This window comes from Ursus arctos, unplaced genomic scaffold (assembly GCF_023065955.2).
Source record: "Ursus arctos isolate Adak ecotype North America unplaced genomic scaffold, UrsArc2.0 scaffold_23, whole genome shotgun sequence".
Lineage (NCBI taxonomy): Eukaryota > Metazoa > Chordata > Mammalia > Carnivora > Ursidae > Ursus > Ursus arctos.
In genome coordinates, this window is record NW_026622908.1 from 40,121,562 (window position 1) to 40,139,427 (window position 17,866).

Here is a 17,866-nt window from a genome sequence, read left to right on the forward strand (position 1 = left end):
CTGGTCACTAGTCCCTACCAAGGGCTGTGCTGGCCCCGCGGGAGGCGCCTTCTTTCCTGGAGATATTTCATATGTCAAAGGGTATGGGAATTTCCAGAGTCTTCAAGGCCTGAAATAGTTATTCTCAAACCTGGCTCCATGTCAGAATCTCCCGGGAGCTCTTAAAATATTCTGAGGCCCAGGCCCCACACCCAGGCATTCTGATTTCATCGGTCTCGGGTTTGGACCAGGAACCAGCATGTTCTAAAAACTCCCCAGATGTCTGGAATGTACGGTCAGGGAGGGGCTGCGGGTGGAAGGAGCTGATCTGACTTTGAAAGTGTTTGTGTCTCAGTCCCGGAGATGGCTTTGGAACGTATTTCAGCTTTGACTTCACTTCTAACAGAGTGTCTTTAATATTTAAGTAATGAAAGCAAGATTCTTTCTCTAATCGTTTCATAAATTAATTAATTGAACTAGCTCTGAATGATTATCATGTTCTTACTTTCCACGGACTACTCGTTTTTTTTTTTAAGTTTCTATTTATTTAAGTAATATTTACATCCAATGTGGGCTCAAACTCATGACCCTGAGATCAAGGGTTACACGCTCTTCCAAGTGAGCCAGCCAGGCACCCCTCTGGATTAGTCTTTTTCTTTAAGTTGAGTTTATTGAGGTGGCTAAAAAAGTGTCACTTTTTAGTGACCCCAAATGGTGTCACTTAGACTGAGTCCCCAAACTGGGGCTTAATACCCAATTTAATCGCAGTTTTTTTCTTTCCTTTCTTTTTTAAAGATTTTATTTATTTATTTATTTCGGAGAGAGCAAGGGCGGAGGGGGGGACAGAGGAGAGGAAGGGAAGGAATCTCAAGCAGACTCCCTGCTGAACACGGAGCTGGATACGGGGCTCGATCTCATGACTTTGAGATCCTGACCTGAGCCAGAATCAAGAGTCGGATGCTCAACTGACTGAGCCACCCGGGCACCCCTCAGCCACTGTCCTTGTTGGGCTGCTCCACCTGCCCACTGTCTCAGCCCTGCAGGAAGGATGGAGCCAAGTCCCAGGCTCCTGGCGGAGGGAGCCACTGCCTTTGAGGAGCCTTCTCGCTCTGGGGCCTCCCCTCTGCTATGGGGCCCAAAGCCCCTGCAGACTCAGGTGGTGGTGACAGGCACACGGTTCCAGGAAGGGAGGAGAGTGGAGCCGCACCGAGGGGCGCCGGGCCTGGGTGGGCCCCTCCCTTCCTTGGCAGGATCCCCGGCTCACTCCTCAGTAGTGGATGCAGTAGAGCTGGACGCTGCCGCTGATTCGGAGCTCCCGCAGCCGCTCCAGGGTCTGCTGCCGCAGGCTGGTGGCCCCCAGGCCCTGCCCGTTGAGCGCCAGCTTCAGGCCTCCCTCCTGGCACAGGAGAAGCACCTGGGAAAGGCCGGGAGGGGTGTGCAGGTTTCCAGACAGACGGACGGTCCACCGCCTGCCTGTCGCCCCACCCAGCGAGCCCTCCCCTCGGGGTCACAAAGACCGGGACCACGGGGCACCTGGTGGTGGGAAAGAACAGGACTGGGGCACCCAGCTTGTCACCAGATCACTGCGACCTTCCACAAGGATCAGCCCAGCCCTGGGCCTCAGTTTCACCATCTGTGCCCATCGCCTGCCCTCGCGCACTGGTTCTCAGCCCTGGTTGCACTTGGGAGTCCTTAAAAGGGAGCTTTTTTTTTTTGAAAACCCTAATGCCAGGGTCTGCTTTGATTAATTAAATCCCTTTTCTGGAAGTGGGATCGCTGGCAGCCGTAGGGAGGGTTGAGAGCCATGGCGTGGAAGTCTGCTTCTCCTGGCGGGCTCTGGCTTCCCAGCCCCACATCCTCTGCCCCCCTATCCCTAGGATGCACCCCTGTCTCCCCATGGGAATGCTGCTCTGTGCCCCGCCCCGGAGGGACCGGGCCACTTGGCTCTGACTGACCTCGAAGAATCGCTTCGGGTAGAAGAGGAAGGGGGCCGAGATCAGCTTCTTGCACCCCCAGGGTGAGATCCAGGCCAGGGTTCTGTCTGCGAAGGAAGCCCTGAACGTCACGGGCACGTGAGCGGCCTGGTCCCGCAGGCTCAATGTGAAGCTGCTAGAAGGGGCAGAAGGGGCTCCCTGACTCCTCTGAGCCGTGGCTGCTGGATCCTGGGCTCAGGGATGGATGTGGGAGAGCAGCTGGAAGATTCGGCACCTCAGAGGGGTGGGGACACCTGAGCGAGTCTCAGGCACACCTGAGACTGAATCCCCACGTTGCCGCCCACTGGCCGGAGGACCCTGGGGAGCACATTACCTTGCCTGAGCCTCCTTTTCCCCTCCTCGAGATGGGGAGCATTATATTAATAGTAACTAACATTTATTGGGTGCTATATGCTAGGTATCGCCTGAAGTGCTTTGCAAATAGCGTGGGGGTTAGAGCCAGGCTACCCGGCTTCAACCCTGCTCTGCTCTTTCCAGTCCTGTGACCTTGGGGAGGTCACTTCACGTCTCTGTGCCTCAGTTTCCTGATCTGTAGCATGGGGAGAAGAGTACCTGCCTCACCAGTCGTCCTGTGTAAAGTGCTAGAACAGCACCGGGCATGTGTAACAAATGTCACTCTCGAATACAATACCTCCCTCATAGGGCCACGGAAGGAACAAAGGAGATAATGTACGTGGAATCGAGCGAGTGCCTGGCACACAGTAGATTTCCGGAGCCCTCCCAGAAATCCTGGGCCTTGAGGTTCAGCAGCCCGTGTAACTGACGAGGACAGGAAGTCACGTGGCTGGCCCTGTCACTAGTAATAGCTGCGGGGCTTCGGGCTGGCAACAGTGCAGGGCTCCAGATTTGGGTGCCTTTCTGCTGCCTGGCACCTACCCCTCATAAGGCAGCCGGATTCTGTTTTATGTCCAGGAAGTTTCCAAAGTCACCTTTGAAACAACACCCCTTCAACTGTTGCCTGAGACCTCGGCAGGAAGCTGAGGATAAGAGCCTGATAAGAGGTGGATAAGAGCCTGATCGCTGGAAGACCGGGAGGCAAAGGGCAGGGGTAAAAGGGGGCGTTAGTGTGCCCTGGGCGGGTCTTTCAGGGACTCCAGCTGGATGTGTTCTAGGAGGATGCCGCAGACATTCTCCAGCTTTGGGAAGGAGCCAGCAAGGGCTCACCACTGGGAAGAAGCTTGGAAGGCAGGGGCCCTGGAGAGTGCACCGCACGGAGCCTCTAGCACCAGCCCATGCCCTTCCCACTGGCCTGGAACTCCTGGAGGCCTCGGTGTTTGCCCCCAACTCCCACCCCCGCAACCTCATCCCTGTCCAGCACAGCCCTGGGCCAGGTAACCGACTCCTTCCAGATGCCCTAGCGGAGCTCCGTGCTGGCTCTCAGCAGGTGCAGCCGCCCACCTGCCCGGTGCTTGCGAGGAAGGATGGAGAGGGAAGGACGGATTTTTAATGCAGACGAATTCCCTGCCCTCCAACTCCTACTCCCTCTGTCCAATTCAAGCCACAGTCGCTTCCAGAAAACAACAGTAACAGCATTTATTGCGGGCTGGCTGAACGCCAAGTCTTGATGTTGGCGGCCTGTGGCGGAAGTGGCCCTGTAGAAATGTCCTGGCGGATCCACAGTGTTCTTCAACTTCAAAGCAATACCACGTGCCCAAACTGGGAAAGTTTATATGAAAGATGGCTTCCAGCTTCTCTTTGTAAAATAATCAGAAGGTCCGGCCTGAGTGGCTTTATGGAAATACTCTTTCCAAGTTCCCTTCCCAACCAGGGCTTCACTATTTATGTCACCTGTCCGACCTCGGAGGGCGTGTGAATTCATGGTCCCCGAGAGAGAGCAGTTAAGTCACCTGCCGCGTCCCTAATAATAACCATTCGACGTTGAGCTAGGACATGAACCTGGTGTCACGTCTCCCAAGTTTTTTGGGGGGACAGTGTTCTTTCTACCCCTGGGAACTTTTTCATTTTCCCTCTAGGACTGAGATGATCTTTCTCCTTTTATTCTGATGGGGAAACTCAGGACTCCAGCCTCAGAAAGATGTCGTGACTTCCCCAAGACCACACAGTTTATAAGAGGCACAAGCCAGACCCCAGCCCCGCTGTGCCGGGCTTTGGAGGTTCATGCTGCCCGGGGCTGTGCTGCATGCCTGCTCCAGAATTCACAGGACTGCTCCAGAAAGAGCAGGCAGGGCAAGAGTTTAGTGAGGTCAGTGACTCCAGACAACAAAACCGAAACAGAAGAAGACAGGGCAATTCCCTTCCCTCCTGCCCCTCCACAGAGACCATTTTGATGACATTTGTCGAGCGCTTACGATGCGCCTGGCCCAGTTCTAAGCATGCACACCACCCCCGAAGCTGGCACTAATCATTACCTCTTTTTACACACGAGGAAACTGAGGCACAGAAAGGAAAAGTAACTTCCTTGAAGGGGCACAGAGGCAGTAAGTGTCCTCAGCAGAAGTGAGACCCAGGCGACCTGGCCCAGAAAAGTCACGACATCCAACGCAATTCCAGCAAGGAAAGGAGGGAAAGAAGGAAGGAGAGGGGAGAACGAAAAAAGGAAGGAAAAAGAAAGCGAAAGCAGCCTGGAGCCTGCAGGTTGGGGAAGCTGAGCAGGAGCGCCCCCTGTGGGAGAGGTGAGGCAGCGTCCCGGTAGTTGGTGTGTGGCTCTGAGCCCCTCCTGCCTGGCTCTGGGCCTCCCCCCCGCCCCCGCCGGAAACTAGGGCACTCTGTCACCCTGGGAGGTTGAATTCTCTCTCTGGGTCTCAGCCTGAGCCCTTAAAGGACCTTTCCGGAGGCCTGAGCTGGCACCTGCGATGAGAGGCTGGTTGGCCTGACCAGAGGGACAGGCGGGGAAGGTACTCCCAGAATTGGGGCTGTCAGGGCTGCGGGGGGAGCCTGAGCACGGAGCACCGACCAGTGCTCAGTTGGTGGGACTGAGCACTGAGCACCCTTCCAACCACAAGCTCCACGATGGGGCAGCGGTGTTGGAGATGGCAGAGGGGACGCTTGTAGAGCTCGTGCTCCATCAGATCTGCCTCTCCCTCCCTTCCATCTGGATACTCACTCCTTTGGCTCCGGCAGGACCAGCCCCCGCAGTATGATGACCTGTCCGGGCCAGAGACCCCGGGGGAGGGCACGCGAGCAGGGCAGCTCCTGTAGGAAGAGGGGAGATGACTGAGAAGGGGGGCACACAGGGGTCTGGGGAGAGCGGCTGCCCCCAGGGGAGCCCTGGGGCTGGTAAGTCGGCCTCAAGGCCCGCAGCCAAGAGGACACTCAGCTCTGCTCATTCACCAAACATCTACCGCAGGCTTCGGCTCTCCCTGGCCTTTCAGGGCTGAGCTCAGTGGCCGCCCCCCTTCCTGGGGCCCAGGAGCACCAGACACATCCCCCATTGCTGCACCCTGAACTGTAATGTCCTGTTCACCGGTCTGTCTCCCCACCAGCCTGCGAGCAACTGGAGTGCTGGGACTGGCTGGTCCCTCTATCCTAGAGCCGGCACCGGGCCTGGCACAGAAGAGTAGCAAATAATTGTATGCAGAATAAATGGAGAAAAGGTAAAACGAGGCTGGGGTTTCAGCCTGAAGCTGCCTGGCCCACTGCAGCCCGCAGGTGTCTATGAAGGAAGGGGGAAGCTTGATGCTGAGGGCATTTCCCACCAGGTGACCCAGGAGGGAGGTCACTCACCAGGCTGGGGCTCTTCAGCAGGAAAGGCTGTCAAGGGGAGAAAGAAAGAGAAAGGGGACATAGAAACCATGCGGTGTTTGTTCAGTGAAGGAAAGCTTCTCAGTATTATTATTAAGAACTGGGGGGATCTGGGGCTTGTCTCTCTCGAACGCAACACAGGTGAACGGTTAGAGTCCCGGGGGGCCCCTCTTGGATTCAGCAGACACTAGGTCTGGAAGAACGGGGAAGAACAGGACAGAGGGTCTGGCATTCACTTATTGTGTGGCCTTGGGCCTCATCTGTCCCCCTGTCCTGCGGGCTGACCCTGGCTGCCTCTGCCGGTTGCTGAGGACAGAAAGCTGCAACTTGGCAGGATCTTCCGATAGGAGTCCTGGGGCTCTGCCCATCCTGGGCAGCAAGCCCACCCCGTCCATCTTCCCAAGCTGGCCCCAGCTCGGGCTGCCAGAGGAGAATCCAGGCTTGCCAGCTACCGGGGGTTGGGGGTGGGGGACAGGATCCATGGCAACTGCCCAGTGAGGGAAGGGCAGCTGGCTTTCGCCAACTTGGGCGGCAGCCCCGTGACCGGCAGGTCCAGCCGGGGGAGATGGGAGCCCCGGTGGCTCAGCTAGTGTGGCCGGAACCACAAGGGACAACCTTGCTCCCTGGAGACTCACGTATCCAACCGGGTACTCGCTGCCGCCCTCTGCAAACGGCTGTCAGGAAAGAGGAAAAGCATCACGAGGGGTTCAGGCCCGCTGCAGGCCCTGTGAGTCATTCCCGGAGCTCCCGCCCCCTGCCCTTGCCTGGGAGGTGGGCAGAGGCTCGCTTTGGTAGCTCCTCATTCTCCCTGGAAGCCTTGCCGGCCTTTCTCAAGCCTGGCATTTGAACATGCGGATTCCTAGGCCCCTCCTCACACGTGCTGATCTGAAGGTCTGGTGGCGGGTCCTAGAAATCTGCACTTTTAATAAGGTGCTCTGGGGCGAATGACAGAGCTAGCTGCTGTTTGGGCCCCATGGCTCCAGGTGCGCAAGCGGGTCACCTCCTGGCCATTGCTCTCAGGTCCCCTTCGGTGGGCACCCTCTCCACCCCACTCGTATCCCACAACTTGCTGGATCCCCTCCACCTTGGGTAAAACGAGTGTGACAGGGCCTGCCTGGGGCGGCGGAGTGGGGGGTCCTGGGCCCGCCCAGGCACCAGGGGAAGACAGGGGCCGTTGCCACTCAGGGAACTCACGCTGATGTTCAGGAATCCAACGGCCTCCACCAGGATGTCACCAAATATGCCCAGGGTGTCCACACGAGACAGCGGGAGCCGGTAGCGGTAGTGGAGAAAGTGTTGTCCGTTCACACTCACCTGGAAGGACGGACAGACAGACAGCTCAGCAGCACTGAATCTGCACTAACGTGCCTGGCGTCGCTGGGCGCTCTGACCTGAAATGTCCCTCGTTTCACTTCAGACCCACTCTGAGAGGCAGGCACATTGGACAGACGAGGTGACCAAGGCTTGGGGAGCTTCCGGGACCTTCCCAAAGTTGCCCAGCTGGCCTTGGAACCAAAGCCCCTGTCACTCTCCCTCTGCCCCTGCCATGGCACTTCCCCACACCATCCCTCTGCAGCAGCCTCAGCCCCAGGAGAGGAAATGGGGGTTCAGGAGGCCGATGACCCCTCCCCCCTCCCCCCACTGCCTGCTCCCACCAGCTTCCCTTTCCCCTGGAGAGGTCGAGGTCCTGGCATCTTCCTGGCAGGAGTTCCCATCCACGGAGAAAGGCTTGAAGTGGAGGTCTCTGTCCCTGCGCCCCACCCCCCTCCACTGAGGCCCAGAGATGGGGAGGATGTGAGGATCCGCCCCATGAGGACCTACCCAGCGGATATTTAGGGGCTAGAACAGAGCCCAGCATATTGCAGGCGCTCTTGAAGAGCTTGCTAGGACGATGGCAGTGGGGGCCTCCCCAGGGCCAGGCGCGGGAGACCTTTCTTGCCACCCCGGGTCCCAGGCCACGTGGGCCCCGGGCAGCTTGGGACGGGGCTGGGCGGCTGCTCTGTCCTCTCGGGTCTCAGGCTCTCCTGGCGGGTGACACCCCTCCTCAACAGTGACGTGGGGATTTCGGCAGAAGGAAGGAGCAGTGGAGGGATGCAGGTCCTAGACACCGACGCCCATCCCTTCCCCTCACCTTCATCTCCTCATTTCCGAAGAGAAAGAGGATGAGGAAGGGCGCCCCTCTCTGCAGGGGCAGGCGGGGCCACCGGGCCTCGGCCTGCCAGCGCTCCAAGCGCAGGGTGTTGCAGATGACATGCGGCTTGCTGGTGTGGAAGCGCGGGTTGAAGTGGATGGCGATATCCGGCCGGGGGTGCAGGCTGCAGCCGCACTGAAAGTCCACCTGGAACCTGGTGAGAGGTGCTCTCGAAGGGGCACCCCTGGTCGGGAACCCCGAGACCCCGAAGGCAGAGAGGAGCCTCCAGCTCGATGCCGCTGGGGCTGAGCTCCAGCTCCCGCGTGGAGCACCCCCTTACCTGTGTGCCTTTAGAGGGACCACTCCCTGTAGCATGACCATCTTGCCCGCGCGCAGGCCACCGAAAATTGTCGTGACATAAGGAACCACCTGAACAAGGGGAGAAAACTAGCCATATGCGGCTGGAGAATAGGTCTTACGAGGGAGCCCCGTGCCAGGTGGGCAGGTGGGGAGGGAAGAACAAGAAAACTCCACTCTCCTGCCCCAAACAGAAAACATCCTGATGGGGAAATATTGGGGTTCTCTTCCACCTTCTCCCCTTTCCCAGACTCTCACATGTCAAAGCCACATTGCCCTGGGGAAGCCAAGTTCAGCTCCATCGCCCACTTAGAACACCAGCCCTGTCCCTCCCCCTAGCTCCTTGGGCTCTATGAGACTGGCCCTGGCCTCCAGAAGCCTGGTATCAAGATCCTGAGGACTGTTTACTGGCTGGAGCCCAGGAACTGGGGGGGGCGGGGAGGTGGGCAGAAGGCTGGACAAGTTGGGACCCTGATACGGACGCCTGGAGAGACACCCAACAATGGCCCCGCCTACCTTCCCAGGCTCACCTCGCCCCACACAGAAGCTGTGCCCAATTCCTAAAGCGCAACACACAGGTTTACAGCTCCCTGCCTTTTCGGGGCGCTTCCTCTGCTCTCCCTCGGCTCTGTAAGATCCAACTGGACTTTCAACGTCCTCTGACACCTTCTCCAAGCGCTGCCTGCTACGGTGACTGCGTTTTTCCTTCCCTCCCCTGTGTTCCCAGGACACTTCACTGGCATGGCTAGCTTGGCCATTGGCGGGCTCACGGGGAGACCAGGGGGCTGGCTGTTTTTGCTGGAGGCACAGGCCACTCAGAGCGGAAGCCCTGCCTTTCCCTTCTGCGCTCAGCGCCTGGCCTGGCACAGCGTGGGCTCTGCATAGGTGTTTGCAGAACGATTGTGCACGTGTCCCAGGTGTATACAGGTCGGCATAACACAAGACTGCCTTCCACGTGTTGTCCGAACCATCTAGAAGGAGCTGAGCCCCAACAGTGCTGCCCTCTAGGTAGGAGCTTGCAGCCTGCAAAGCGAGGAGGGGCTGCAACCTGGGCAGCTGCTTCGCCCCATTACTCAGGCACCTGGGGAGGTGCCGGAGCTCCTGGCTGTCTGAGGGCCCACAGCTCAGCCAGGCTCAGCACCTCAGTCCCTCCCACTTCCCAGGCTCTAGGACTGGCCGGTAATATTTGTGGAGCTGATGCAGCTCTCCTGGAGGGAGAGGGCCAAGTCAAGAGAAAGTGATAATTAGCGTTCATTAATGAGAGGGCAGAATACACTGGGCATTCAGCCTCCTGTAAAGCAAGGCCAGACTTCGGAAAATCCGCGTGAGGGGAACCCACACCCAGCCCCCCGTTGGAGGTTCCAAGCTGACTCTCTTCCAGGCTGGAGATGAGACCACCCAAGATGCTCAGTGCCCCCCCCCCAAGGATACTACACAGTAGCCCCGGATCCTCCCAGCCCCCCGCCAGGCATTAGCAGCACAGCTCTGACTCCAGGCTCTATTACTTTTAAAATGTAAGGACCCTGTGAGCCCATCATTCTCACCCAGGTGGGAATTAGCTGTTCAGCCACTCCGCTAAGCTCAGTAGGGCCTTCCAGGTCCATGAGCAGGTGTCGGGGGAGCCGGGCCCAAGACCCAAGGCCTCTCCACCCACCGCCTGGGAGGAGTCTGGGTCCAGCTGGAGTGGGGGAGTGGTGGGGGGGCCTGAGACCTGGAGGTTCCAGACCAGAGTGGCAGCTCACCGGGTGGAAGACTGGCGGCTGCAGGATGAAGGGGTCAGGAAGTGGGTCCAGTTTTTCTCCAGGTGACATGGGGCGTGGAGCGCCTCCAACTCAGCCTGCAGATCCAGATTCCAGGAGCCCTGGCCCTGCCCCCACTGGCCGGACTTGCCTTTCCCAGCCAGGATCTGAGGGGCCAGGGCAGCAGCTCCCCCAGCTGTTAGCCTCACCTGCGCCCAGCAGGGTCCCAGTGCCCCTTGCAGCAGGCGTGAGAGGCAGGTCTGGGCAGCGGTCCGCCCCTGGTCCACACCCCAGATCCGGTCCCACCAGCTGGCCTGGGGCTGTCAGCAGAAATCCGGGTCCAGGAGCCAGAAGCTTGAACTAAGCAACTAACTAACCAGCACCCCGGCCTCCGGCTGCACTTGGATCTGAAGCACGGAGCTGTTGCAGAGGGAGGTTAGAGGCAGGCTCTTTTAGGGCCTGCAAGGGTTTGTGGTTTCCTGGGCTGCCATCGGAGCCCTCCCCAGTCATTGGGCCCCCGGGGTGGTGGCACGCGTGGGCAGGTCCCAGGAGAAGCCCCGCCCCAGCTGCTTGGATATCATGGGGTGGCTTCTGGTTCCTGACTCCCCTTCCCACCTGAGAGATTTTCATTCCCCTGGCTTCCGTGCCCGTTCCCCCACTTTTCTCTCTTTTGCATGATTTCTAGTCCCCTGAGGCTCCATTTCAGCTTTAGCTAAAAATGCCAGGGCCCAGCTGCGGTCACCAGAAAGGTGGTGGAAGATGGTGAGGAAGGGGCTGGAAGAGAGGAGGGCCCCCCCACCCCGGAGGCTCAGAAGAGGCAGCGAGGTTCAGTGGGCCATATACTCCACCCTGAAGGTGACCCGAGTTCTCGCTCAGCCTCTGCTCTAACATGCTGTGTGCCCTGGGCCAAGTCACTTGCCCTCTCTGTGACTCTCTTTGCTCAGCTCTGTATTGAGAGGGTGACTCCAGAAGAGTGTCTTCACAGGAGGTCTGTGTTGGGGGTGGGCCCAGGTATCTGCCTTTTAATCAAGATCCCCCAGGATTCTTTGGACTAGCGTCGCTCCAGTTCTGGCTCAAATTCCAGTAAAGCCTTCCCTTTAAAAGGCAGCACAACCCCTCAACTTTATCCTGATTTGGGAGGTCCCAGGATCCGAGCACCCTGTCAGACTTGGAGGCAGGGAATTCCTGGCAGCACTCCAGGCTGGACAAAGGCTCCAAGGCCTGGGGAGCTGAGGGAAGAATAAGGCTGCTCTGATGGCCAGGCAGGTGCAGGGTCAGCTCTGGGGAAAAGCATCTGAGCCGGGCCTTCTCAAGTGTGGCATCAGTGAGGCCTGGAAGCTTGTTAGAAATGTGTCCTTCTGGGCCCCACCCCAGACCTAGGAAAGAGGAACCTCTCTGGCAGGGGGGCCCAGGAATCTGCATTTTCGCATCCTCCCCAGGTGATTCTGATGCATATCGGTGTTTGAGAAGCACTCACTGACTTAGGCTTTAATGGGCAGGGCTTGGGGTACAGAACCAGGAAGTTTGCTCAGGTCTTGCTGGGTAGGAGGAGCCGGGCTGCAGATGGTGCTCTGTTTGGGGAAATTCCATCTCAGTCCCTTCAGACACAATAATCTACATACCACGGAGGAGAAACCAAGGTGTAGAATCCCGTTGGGCAAGGCAGGGGGCCCTGCCCCTGGGAGGCAGACCTGGGTCCTGGTCCCGGCCTCACAGTGCCCATCTTTAGGCCTGAGGCAAATGTGCCCTGCCCCCCTCCCCAGCCCAGCCTCAGTCCCCACTCTGAATCAAGGCAGGAGGGTGGCATAGCAAAATAGCACCGACTGGGCTCTTTAAACACACATGTTCATTTTCCCACACTTGATCTGTGTGTTTGTGTCCTAATCTCTTCTAAGTAGACCAGTCATATGGAATTCTACCCCTATGAACTCATTTGACCTTAATCACCCTTTTTAAAAAGGCGTATGTCCAAATATAGTCTCATTCTAGTTCCTGGGGGTTAGGGCTTCAACATCTGATTTTCTGATTTTGGAGGCAGAGCACCATTCAGCCTGTAACAGAGTAATAGCTATGTCTGGTCTCACCCTGGCACCCCAAGACTGTTGCAGGGGTGGGGAGTGGGTGTGGCAGCAGAAGGAAGCAGGTGCTACATTTCATTTCTCCTGGCCCCAGGTTTTGACAGCTGGGAGAATCTGGCTGGGCTTAAATCTTTTCTCCAAGAGCTTGTTGAATATGGAAAGTTCCAGAATCAAGGAGGGCCTTAGTGTCTGTTGGTCTGTCCAGGGGTGGGAGGGGGCAAATCCCTCTTCCTGAGCCAAAGGGAGGCGAACTTGTGGGAGAAGGGAAAGGGCTGATGATGACCCTGACCCTGACAGGATGGGGGATTCCCCTGCCCCAGGCTGGTGCCCCCCACCCCACCCCAGCTCCCTAGACCTGGGCTTGTCCCTGAGAGCGCTTATCATAACTGGTCATTATACACTGAAGAATTGTCTAATATTTGTCTCCCCCTCCCCCTACTTCCTGATGGTAAATTCCATGAGGGCAAATTTATACTTATACCCTCATTACCAAGTGATGCCTTGCTTGATGCATTTAAAGCACTTGCTCAGGGGCGCTTGGGTGGCTCAGCCATTAAGCATCTGCCTTCGGCTCAGGTCATGATCTCAGGGTCCTGGGATCGAGCCCCGCATTGGGCTCCCTGCTCGGCACGAAGCCTGCTTCTCCCTCTCCCACTCCCTTTGCTTGTGTTCCCTCTCTCGCTGTCTCTATCAAATAAATAAATAAAATCTTAAAATAAATAAATAAAGCACTTGCTCGGTGTATTTAAGGAATGAATGATTGGGAGTCGTGGTTTCTGGCTCCTATGCGGCCACCAGCTCCTTCTGTCTCTCCTCCAGCAGGTGTGGAGTCCTGGCCCAAGCATACACTAGGCAGGTGCTCTTCTCACTGGCCACAGATCCCCACTGAGGCAAATTTATCTATTTATCTATGAGTAACCAATTAGTAGCCAGGGAATCATAATCTGCGGTCAGGAATCTCAGGGTGCCCCACTCTCCCCCATTCTTTGATCCAGCAACTTCTTTCCCTATCCCTGCTCCTGAACGGGTGTAACTCTGGGCCTAGGGAGAGACTTATACCCAGATTCACCTACTTTGGTCTACATCTTACCCCCTTCTTCTATCTGGTTCCCTTCTAGGTCACTGGAGAGCGTCATGGATCCTCTTTCTCTCGGGACGAGTTTTGCACCACCCTGGAACAGAGTGTGAGCAGAAATCCTGGATAGGAAGGATCAACAGAACTGGATAGCTGGCTGATGAGAAAGATGAGGGAAAGGGGCCAAAAGGAAAAAAAAAAAAAAGCTTCCAGCATCTTGAACCAAAGGATTGGAAAGAGTCTGGTGTACTAATGGAAAACAGAGAAGCTGCAGGTATAATCTGGAGGGTGGGAGCTGGCTAATTCCAGTCAGGACCATTTTGGAGGAAGGGGACGGGGCAGGAAATGGCCCAGACAGGGGATGTTTAGTTCCTGAACATTTGTTAGTTTATATGTTTCTAGGAATTTATCCCTGTCTTCCAGATTGCCCAATTTGTTGGCATATAATTGTTTATAATTTTCTCTTATAATTGTTTGTATTTCAGTCAGCATCTGTTGAGGGAATGAAGGTGCTATGGCCTGAAAGCATGGTAATACACTCTGGAGAAGACAGTTTCAACTTATTTGGATACTCTTCTGCCCTGGGAGGGAGTTTTTGTGGCTGCGGCCATTTTGTATGACGAGGCGTTGTGGTCATTACAGGAGGGGCAATCACTCTCACTCTCAAAGAGGTTCCAGTCTAATTGGAGAGAGACCACATACACTTGAAGGAGAAAACCAATAGGACAAAGCCAGCCACTTTTTATTTACCTTGCCCCCACCAAGGAGATCGAACCATCTGGATGGAAATACTGTAAAATGGGGGAAGAGCAAGCATCACCCGTAACCTCAGTAGGCTAACACAACACTTCTCATTCCTTTGATGTTTATCCTATGAACCTTCTTCCCTCCGCCACGGAACATAAGTTTATGGACGAATCTCAACCAAAAACGTGACGTAGCTTGATTTTTTTCCACCCACGGCTCTTGACCATGTAGGTTGACTCTTTCTTTCCTGCTGGGTTCCTGTCACTTTGCCATCACTTTTGGTTACCGAAACTCAATACAGGTTAGCACTGGTCATCAATGTTGGTAACACCACAAGAAAGAAATAGAAGCAGACATATTTACTTCCTGGAAGGGTGACTGGGGTCCTCATCGGGGCACCGTGAGAGTCAGAAGTGAATCACCAAAGATCTTCATGACAGGAGCTCCAAAGGGCTATGTTTTAAGAAGAAGAAAGATGACCTCAGCGGGAAGGTCTGCAATGCAGGAAGGAGTGATGAGCAAAGGTAGTGGCGAGCAGGCAAATCTATACCCGTGTCTGTGTAGTATATGAATGGTGATAAAGGGAATTCAGGCTTTTAAAAAGGGCAAAACTAAAAGAACATAGGAGAGGAAGACAGGGATGAGTGTTCTGACGTCCTTGTATTGTTGCAGAGGGGTGTTTACGATATTACTTTCAGACTTTGAGCATGCATGTTAAAATTTCAAGGGCAATAAAAAAAAGAATAGAGTGTGAACTTCCAAATGAGTAGAGGGACAAATGTAATATACCAAAGATCAAGACTTCATTGAAAGACGTTAAAGAAGACCTCACAAACAGAGATAATATGTAATCGATTGGCAGATTCCATTTTGTAAAGATGTTGAAATTGCCAAATTGATATACTGACTCAATGTAATTTCATTCAAAATGTCAACAGAGTATTTTGAGCAATTTAGCAAGCTAATATTTATGGAAGGGCAAAAAGCCAAGAAGCTTCTGTGGAAGACTAAGGGGATGGGGAGAGGAGTCTGGAGAATTCCATATGTCAAGATTTATCCTAAAGATAGAGTGATTAAGATCACATGATAGGAGCACAAAGACAGACACATTTACCAATGGAGTAGAATATAGCCAACGATTTCCTTGCTCGTTCACTAAAGCCTGACACATGACAGAGGTGGTCTTGCTCATTCCTGGGGGAAGAAGAAACTATGAATATGCCAGGCTGACATAAATCATATGGGGATTATTCATATGGGGAAAAATCAATTCCAGGTAGTTTAAATGAACAAGACAAAAGTTTAAAACTTCTACAAGAAAAGATAGAAGAATAGTTTTCTGACTTCAGAGCAAGAAAGAACTTCATGGCAAGACACAGAGTGCTAGCTACAAAAAAGGGGACTGATAAGCTCTACTTCATTAAAGTTAATAGCTTCTCTTTATCGGGAGACTCCATAAAGAAAGTGAAAAGACAAACCATGACCTGGAAGAAAATACGTGTAAGCAAACACGACTGACAAAGGAGAGCGCCAAGAACACATACACGGCCTCAACACGCTAACAAGAAAACAGCTCCATCGAAAATTGGGCAAAAGACATGAACAGGCACTTTTTACAAGAGGAAATCTAAATGGCTGATACATATATGTAAAGGTTTCAATCTTAGTGATCAGTGACATGCAAATTGAAACTTCCAGTAAGACTTCTTAGTAAAATACTAGTTCTATCCATTTACCTGGAGAAAGCAAGCATGACAGTACTAAGTGCTGGAGAAGATGTAAATCCCCAAGAATGCTTACACATGGCTGCTAGAAGTGAAATTGGCACCATCACTTGGGAAAATGTTTTAGTATTCTGTTGTAAAGTTGAATATTTACATACCTTCCCAGGTACTAAATTCTGTAGAATCTCTTGTGTGCATCCGTCAGGGCACAATTTGGGTTCTTTTCAATAGTTTCTAATTCCAAATTAGGAAAAAATCATGTGACTTTATCACCAGGTCGATCAATTGTGGTATATTCACAGAATGGAATATTTTCCAGCAGGGAAAATGAATTACAGATGTATACAGTACTATGTATGTATTATGGAAACAGCCTTGAAAGAAGCAAGTTGCAGAAGATAGCATACAGCATACCATTTTTATAAAGCTTCACATATGCAAAATGAAATGATGTAAGAGGAGTACAAAGAAGGGATTTTAAAAAGCTATCTTAAAAAGCAAGGGCATGAGAGTGCCTCGGTGGCTCAGTTGGTTAATCGTCTGCCTTCAGCTCAGGTCATGATCCCAGGATTCTAGGATAGAGCCTGGGAAGGGCTCCCCACTCCAGGGCTGAGTCTGCTTCTCCATCTCCCTCTGCCCCTTGTCAGGCTCTCTCTCTCTAATAAATAAAATCTTAAAAAAAAAAAAAAAGAGCAAGGGCATAATAGACACAGGAGTGGGGAGAGGTTATCTCTGGCAGAGGGAGGCAGGGAGATGGGATAAGGGAGGGACACAGGCAGGAGCATCCGCGCTGGGTACGTTCCTGTTCTTAAGTAGACTGGTGTGTTCCTGGGGAGTAATCTTACTGTGTTTCACAACTACATGTATTCCATGTGCTTTTTTTTTTTTTTTTTTTTTTTAAGTAGTCTCAGCGCCCAGCCTGGAGCCATCCCTGGGCTAGAACTCACGACCCTTATATCAAGACCTGAGCCCTTATCAAGAGTCCCACAGCTAACCAACTGAGCCACCCAGGGGCCTTCCATGTGTTCTTTTGCATATATTATATATATTACATAATTAGTTACATAACATAGAATTTAAGTTATATAAATAATTCAAATAAAAACTTTGGGTTTTTTTTTAAGATTTTATTTATTTTTTTGACAGAGAGAGAGAGAGAGCGCGTGCGCACAAGCAGGGGAGCTGCAAAGATGGAGGGAGAAGCAGGCTCCCCACTGAGCAGAGAGCCTGATGGACAGGAGACTTGATTCCGGGACCCTGGGATCATGACCTGAGCCCAAGGCAGACGCTGAACCGACTGAGCCACCCAGGCGCCCCTCAAATAAAAACTCTGAATCCCTCAAGATCTTAACTCCCCAGCGTGCCTCCCAGGCCCTCCTAATCTGGCATCAATGCGTTAGTCGCTCAGTGGGCTTCAGCAGCCACGTCGGATGGCACCTCCGGCTTCCTTTCCTACTGTTCTGCATTACCTTCCACCCCCGATGACCTCCGCCACCGCCTTTCCTGGGCCTCTAAGCGCCCCTCTGAGCGCCCCCTCCATTCCCTCCCCCGTGCGCACGGCGCCCGCGCGCCCCTTCGTTTGCTGCGCGCCCCGGGTTCCCAGCCAGGCGCCCCTCCGCCCTAGGCAGGGCCTCATTGCGCCTCGCCAGCGTCCTCCACCGCCCCCCGGCTCCGCTAGCCCCAGGCAGAGCCGACTGGGCCCGGTCAGGCGCGGAGCCGCAGCAGCGGGATGGGCCTCACCCCGGCCGCCAGCGGGGAGAGCAGGCACCGCCTCTCTCGCTTCTCCCGGCCCCGCCCCGGCCCCGCCCCTCGAGCCCCAGGTAAGCGGCCTGGGGACAGGCCACCAGCCCCAGGCGGTTCAGCTGTGCCCCTTAGGCCCGGCCACAGGAACCGGGCTCCTCCCCACCGAACCGCGGCGCCGCGGCCCGCAGGCCTTACTGGGGGGGGGGGGGGGGGCGGTTCTCAGGTCCAGCGGGCCGTCGGACCCCCGGAAAAGGCACCAGAGTTGCCTTCAAGGCTTCTTCTCCTAGCTCCCTGTCGGTCCTGCCAATGCCCCTTAACCGGAATGAGCACATACTGGGGAATGACCTTCTGTTGGTAATTCAATCAAAGCGAGCCAGGCGTCCAGTGTCTCTCTCGGGGATCCAGCCTCCGACTCTACTTCGGGTGGAAGTGGAAGCAGAGGTGGCTGCTCCCCAGCAGAGCTAACCGTGGCTCTAGGGCTCTGAGGCCTCAGAAGCTCCTGCGCTCAGGTTTAGCCCCCAGATTTCTGGGATCTCACCTCATCCTCTCCCAGTTTCATCCGTGGGAGTTCCAAAGTCTCTCCTTCCCAGGGGAACG

At 54.7% G+C, this 17,866-nt stretch overlaps 1 protein-coding gene and 1 long non-coding RNA gene across 5 annotated transcripts; one reads left to right on the forward strand and one right to left on the reverse strand.

Moving 5' to 3' along the window:
- Positions 1 to 747: 747 nt before the first annotated feature.
- Positions 748 to 10,219, reverse strand: LOC113246993 (galectin-12). 4 transcript variants are annotated; one of them, XM_026487791.4, is made up of 9 exons: positions 10,112 to 10,219; positions 8,147 to 8,235; positions 7,807 to 8,020; positions 6,870 to 6,989; positions 6,311 to 6,349; positions 5,658 to 5,684; positions 5,038 to 5,126; positions 1,935 to 2,088; positions 748 to 1,393 (listed from the first exon to the last, which is right to left on the reverse strand). In XM_026487791.4, the coding sequence occupies exons 2-9, from the start codon at positions 8,185 to 8,187 to the stop codon at positions 1,247 to 1,249; spliced, it is 831 nt and encodes a 276-aa protein (XP_026343576.3). In that variant the 5' UTR covers positions 8,188 to 8,235; positions 10,112 to 10,219; the 3' UTR covers positions 748 to 1,246. The 4 variants fall into 4 exon arrangements, with proteins under 4 accessions (XP_026343576.3, XP_026343573.3, XP_026343572.3 ...); XM_026487788.4 differs by lacking the exon at positions 10,112 to 10,219 and adding an exon at positions 9,906 to 9,988 and having other exon boundaries at positions 1,935 to 2,085; XM_026487787.4 differs by lacking the exon at positions 10,112 to 10,219 and adding an exon at positions 9,906 to 9,988.
- LOC113246994 (uncharacterized) lies at positions 10,081 to 17,069 on the forward strand. Its single transcript, XR_008961155.1, has 3 exons — positions 10,081 to 10,337; positions 13,099 to 13,329; positions 16,673 to 17,069. It is a non-coding gene; the product is annotated as an uncharacterized LOC113246994 (long non-coding RNA).
- The last annotated feature ends 797 nt before the right edge of the window (positions 17,070 to 17,866 follow it).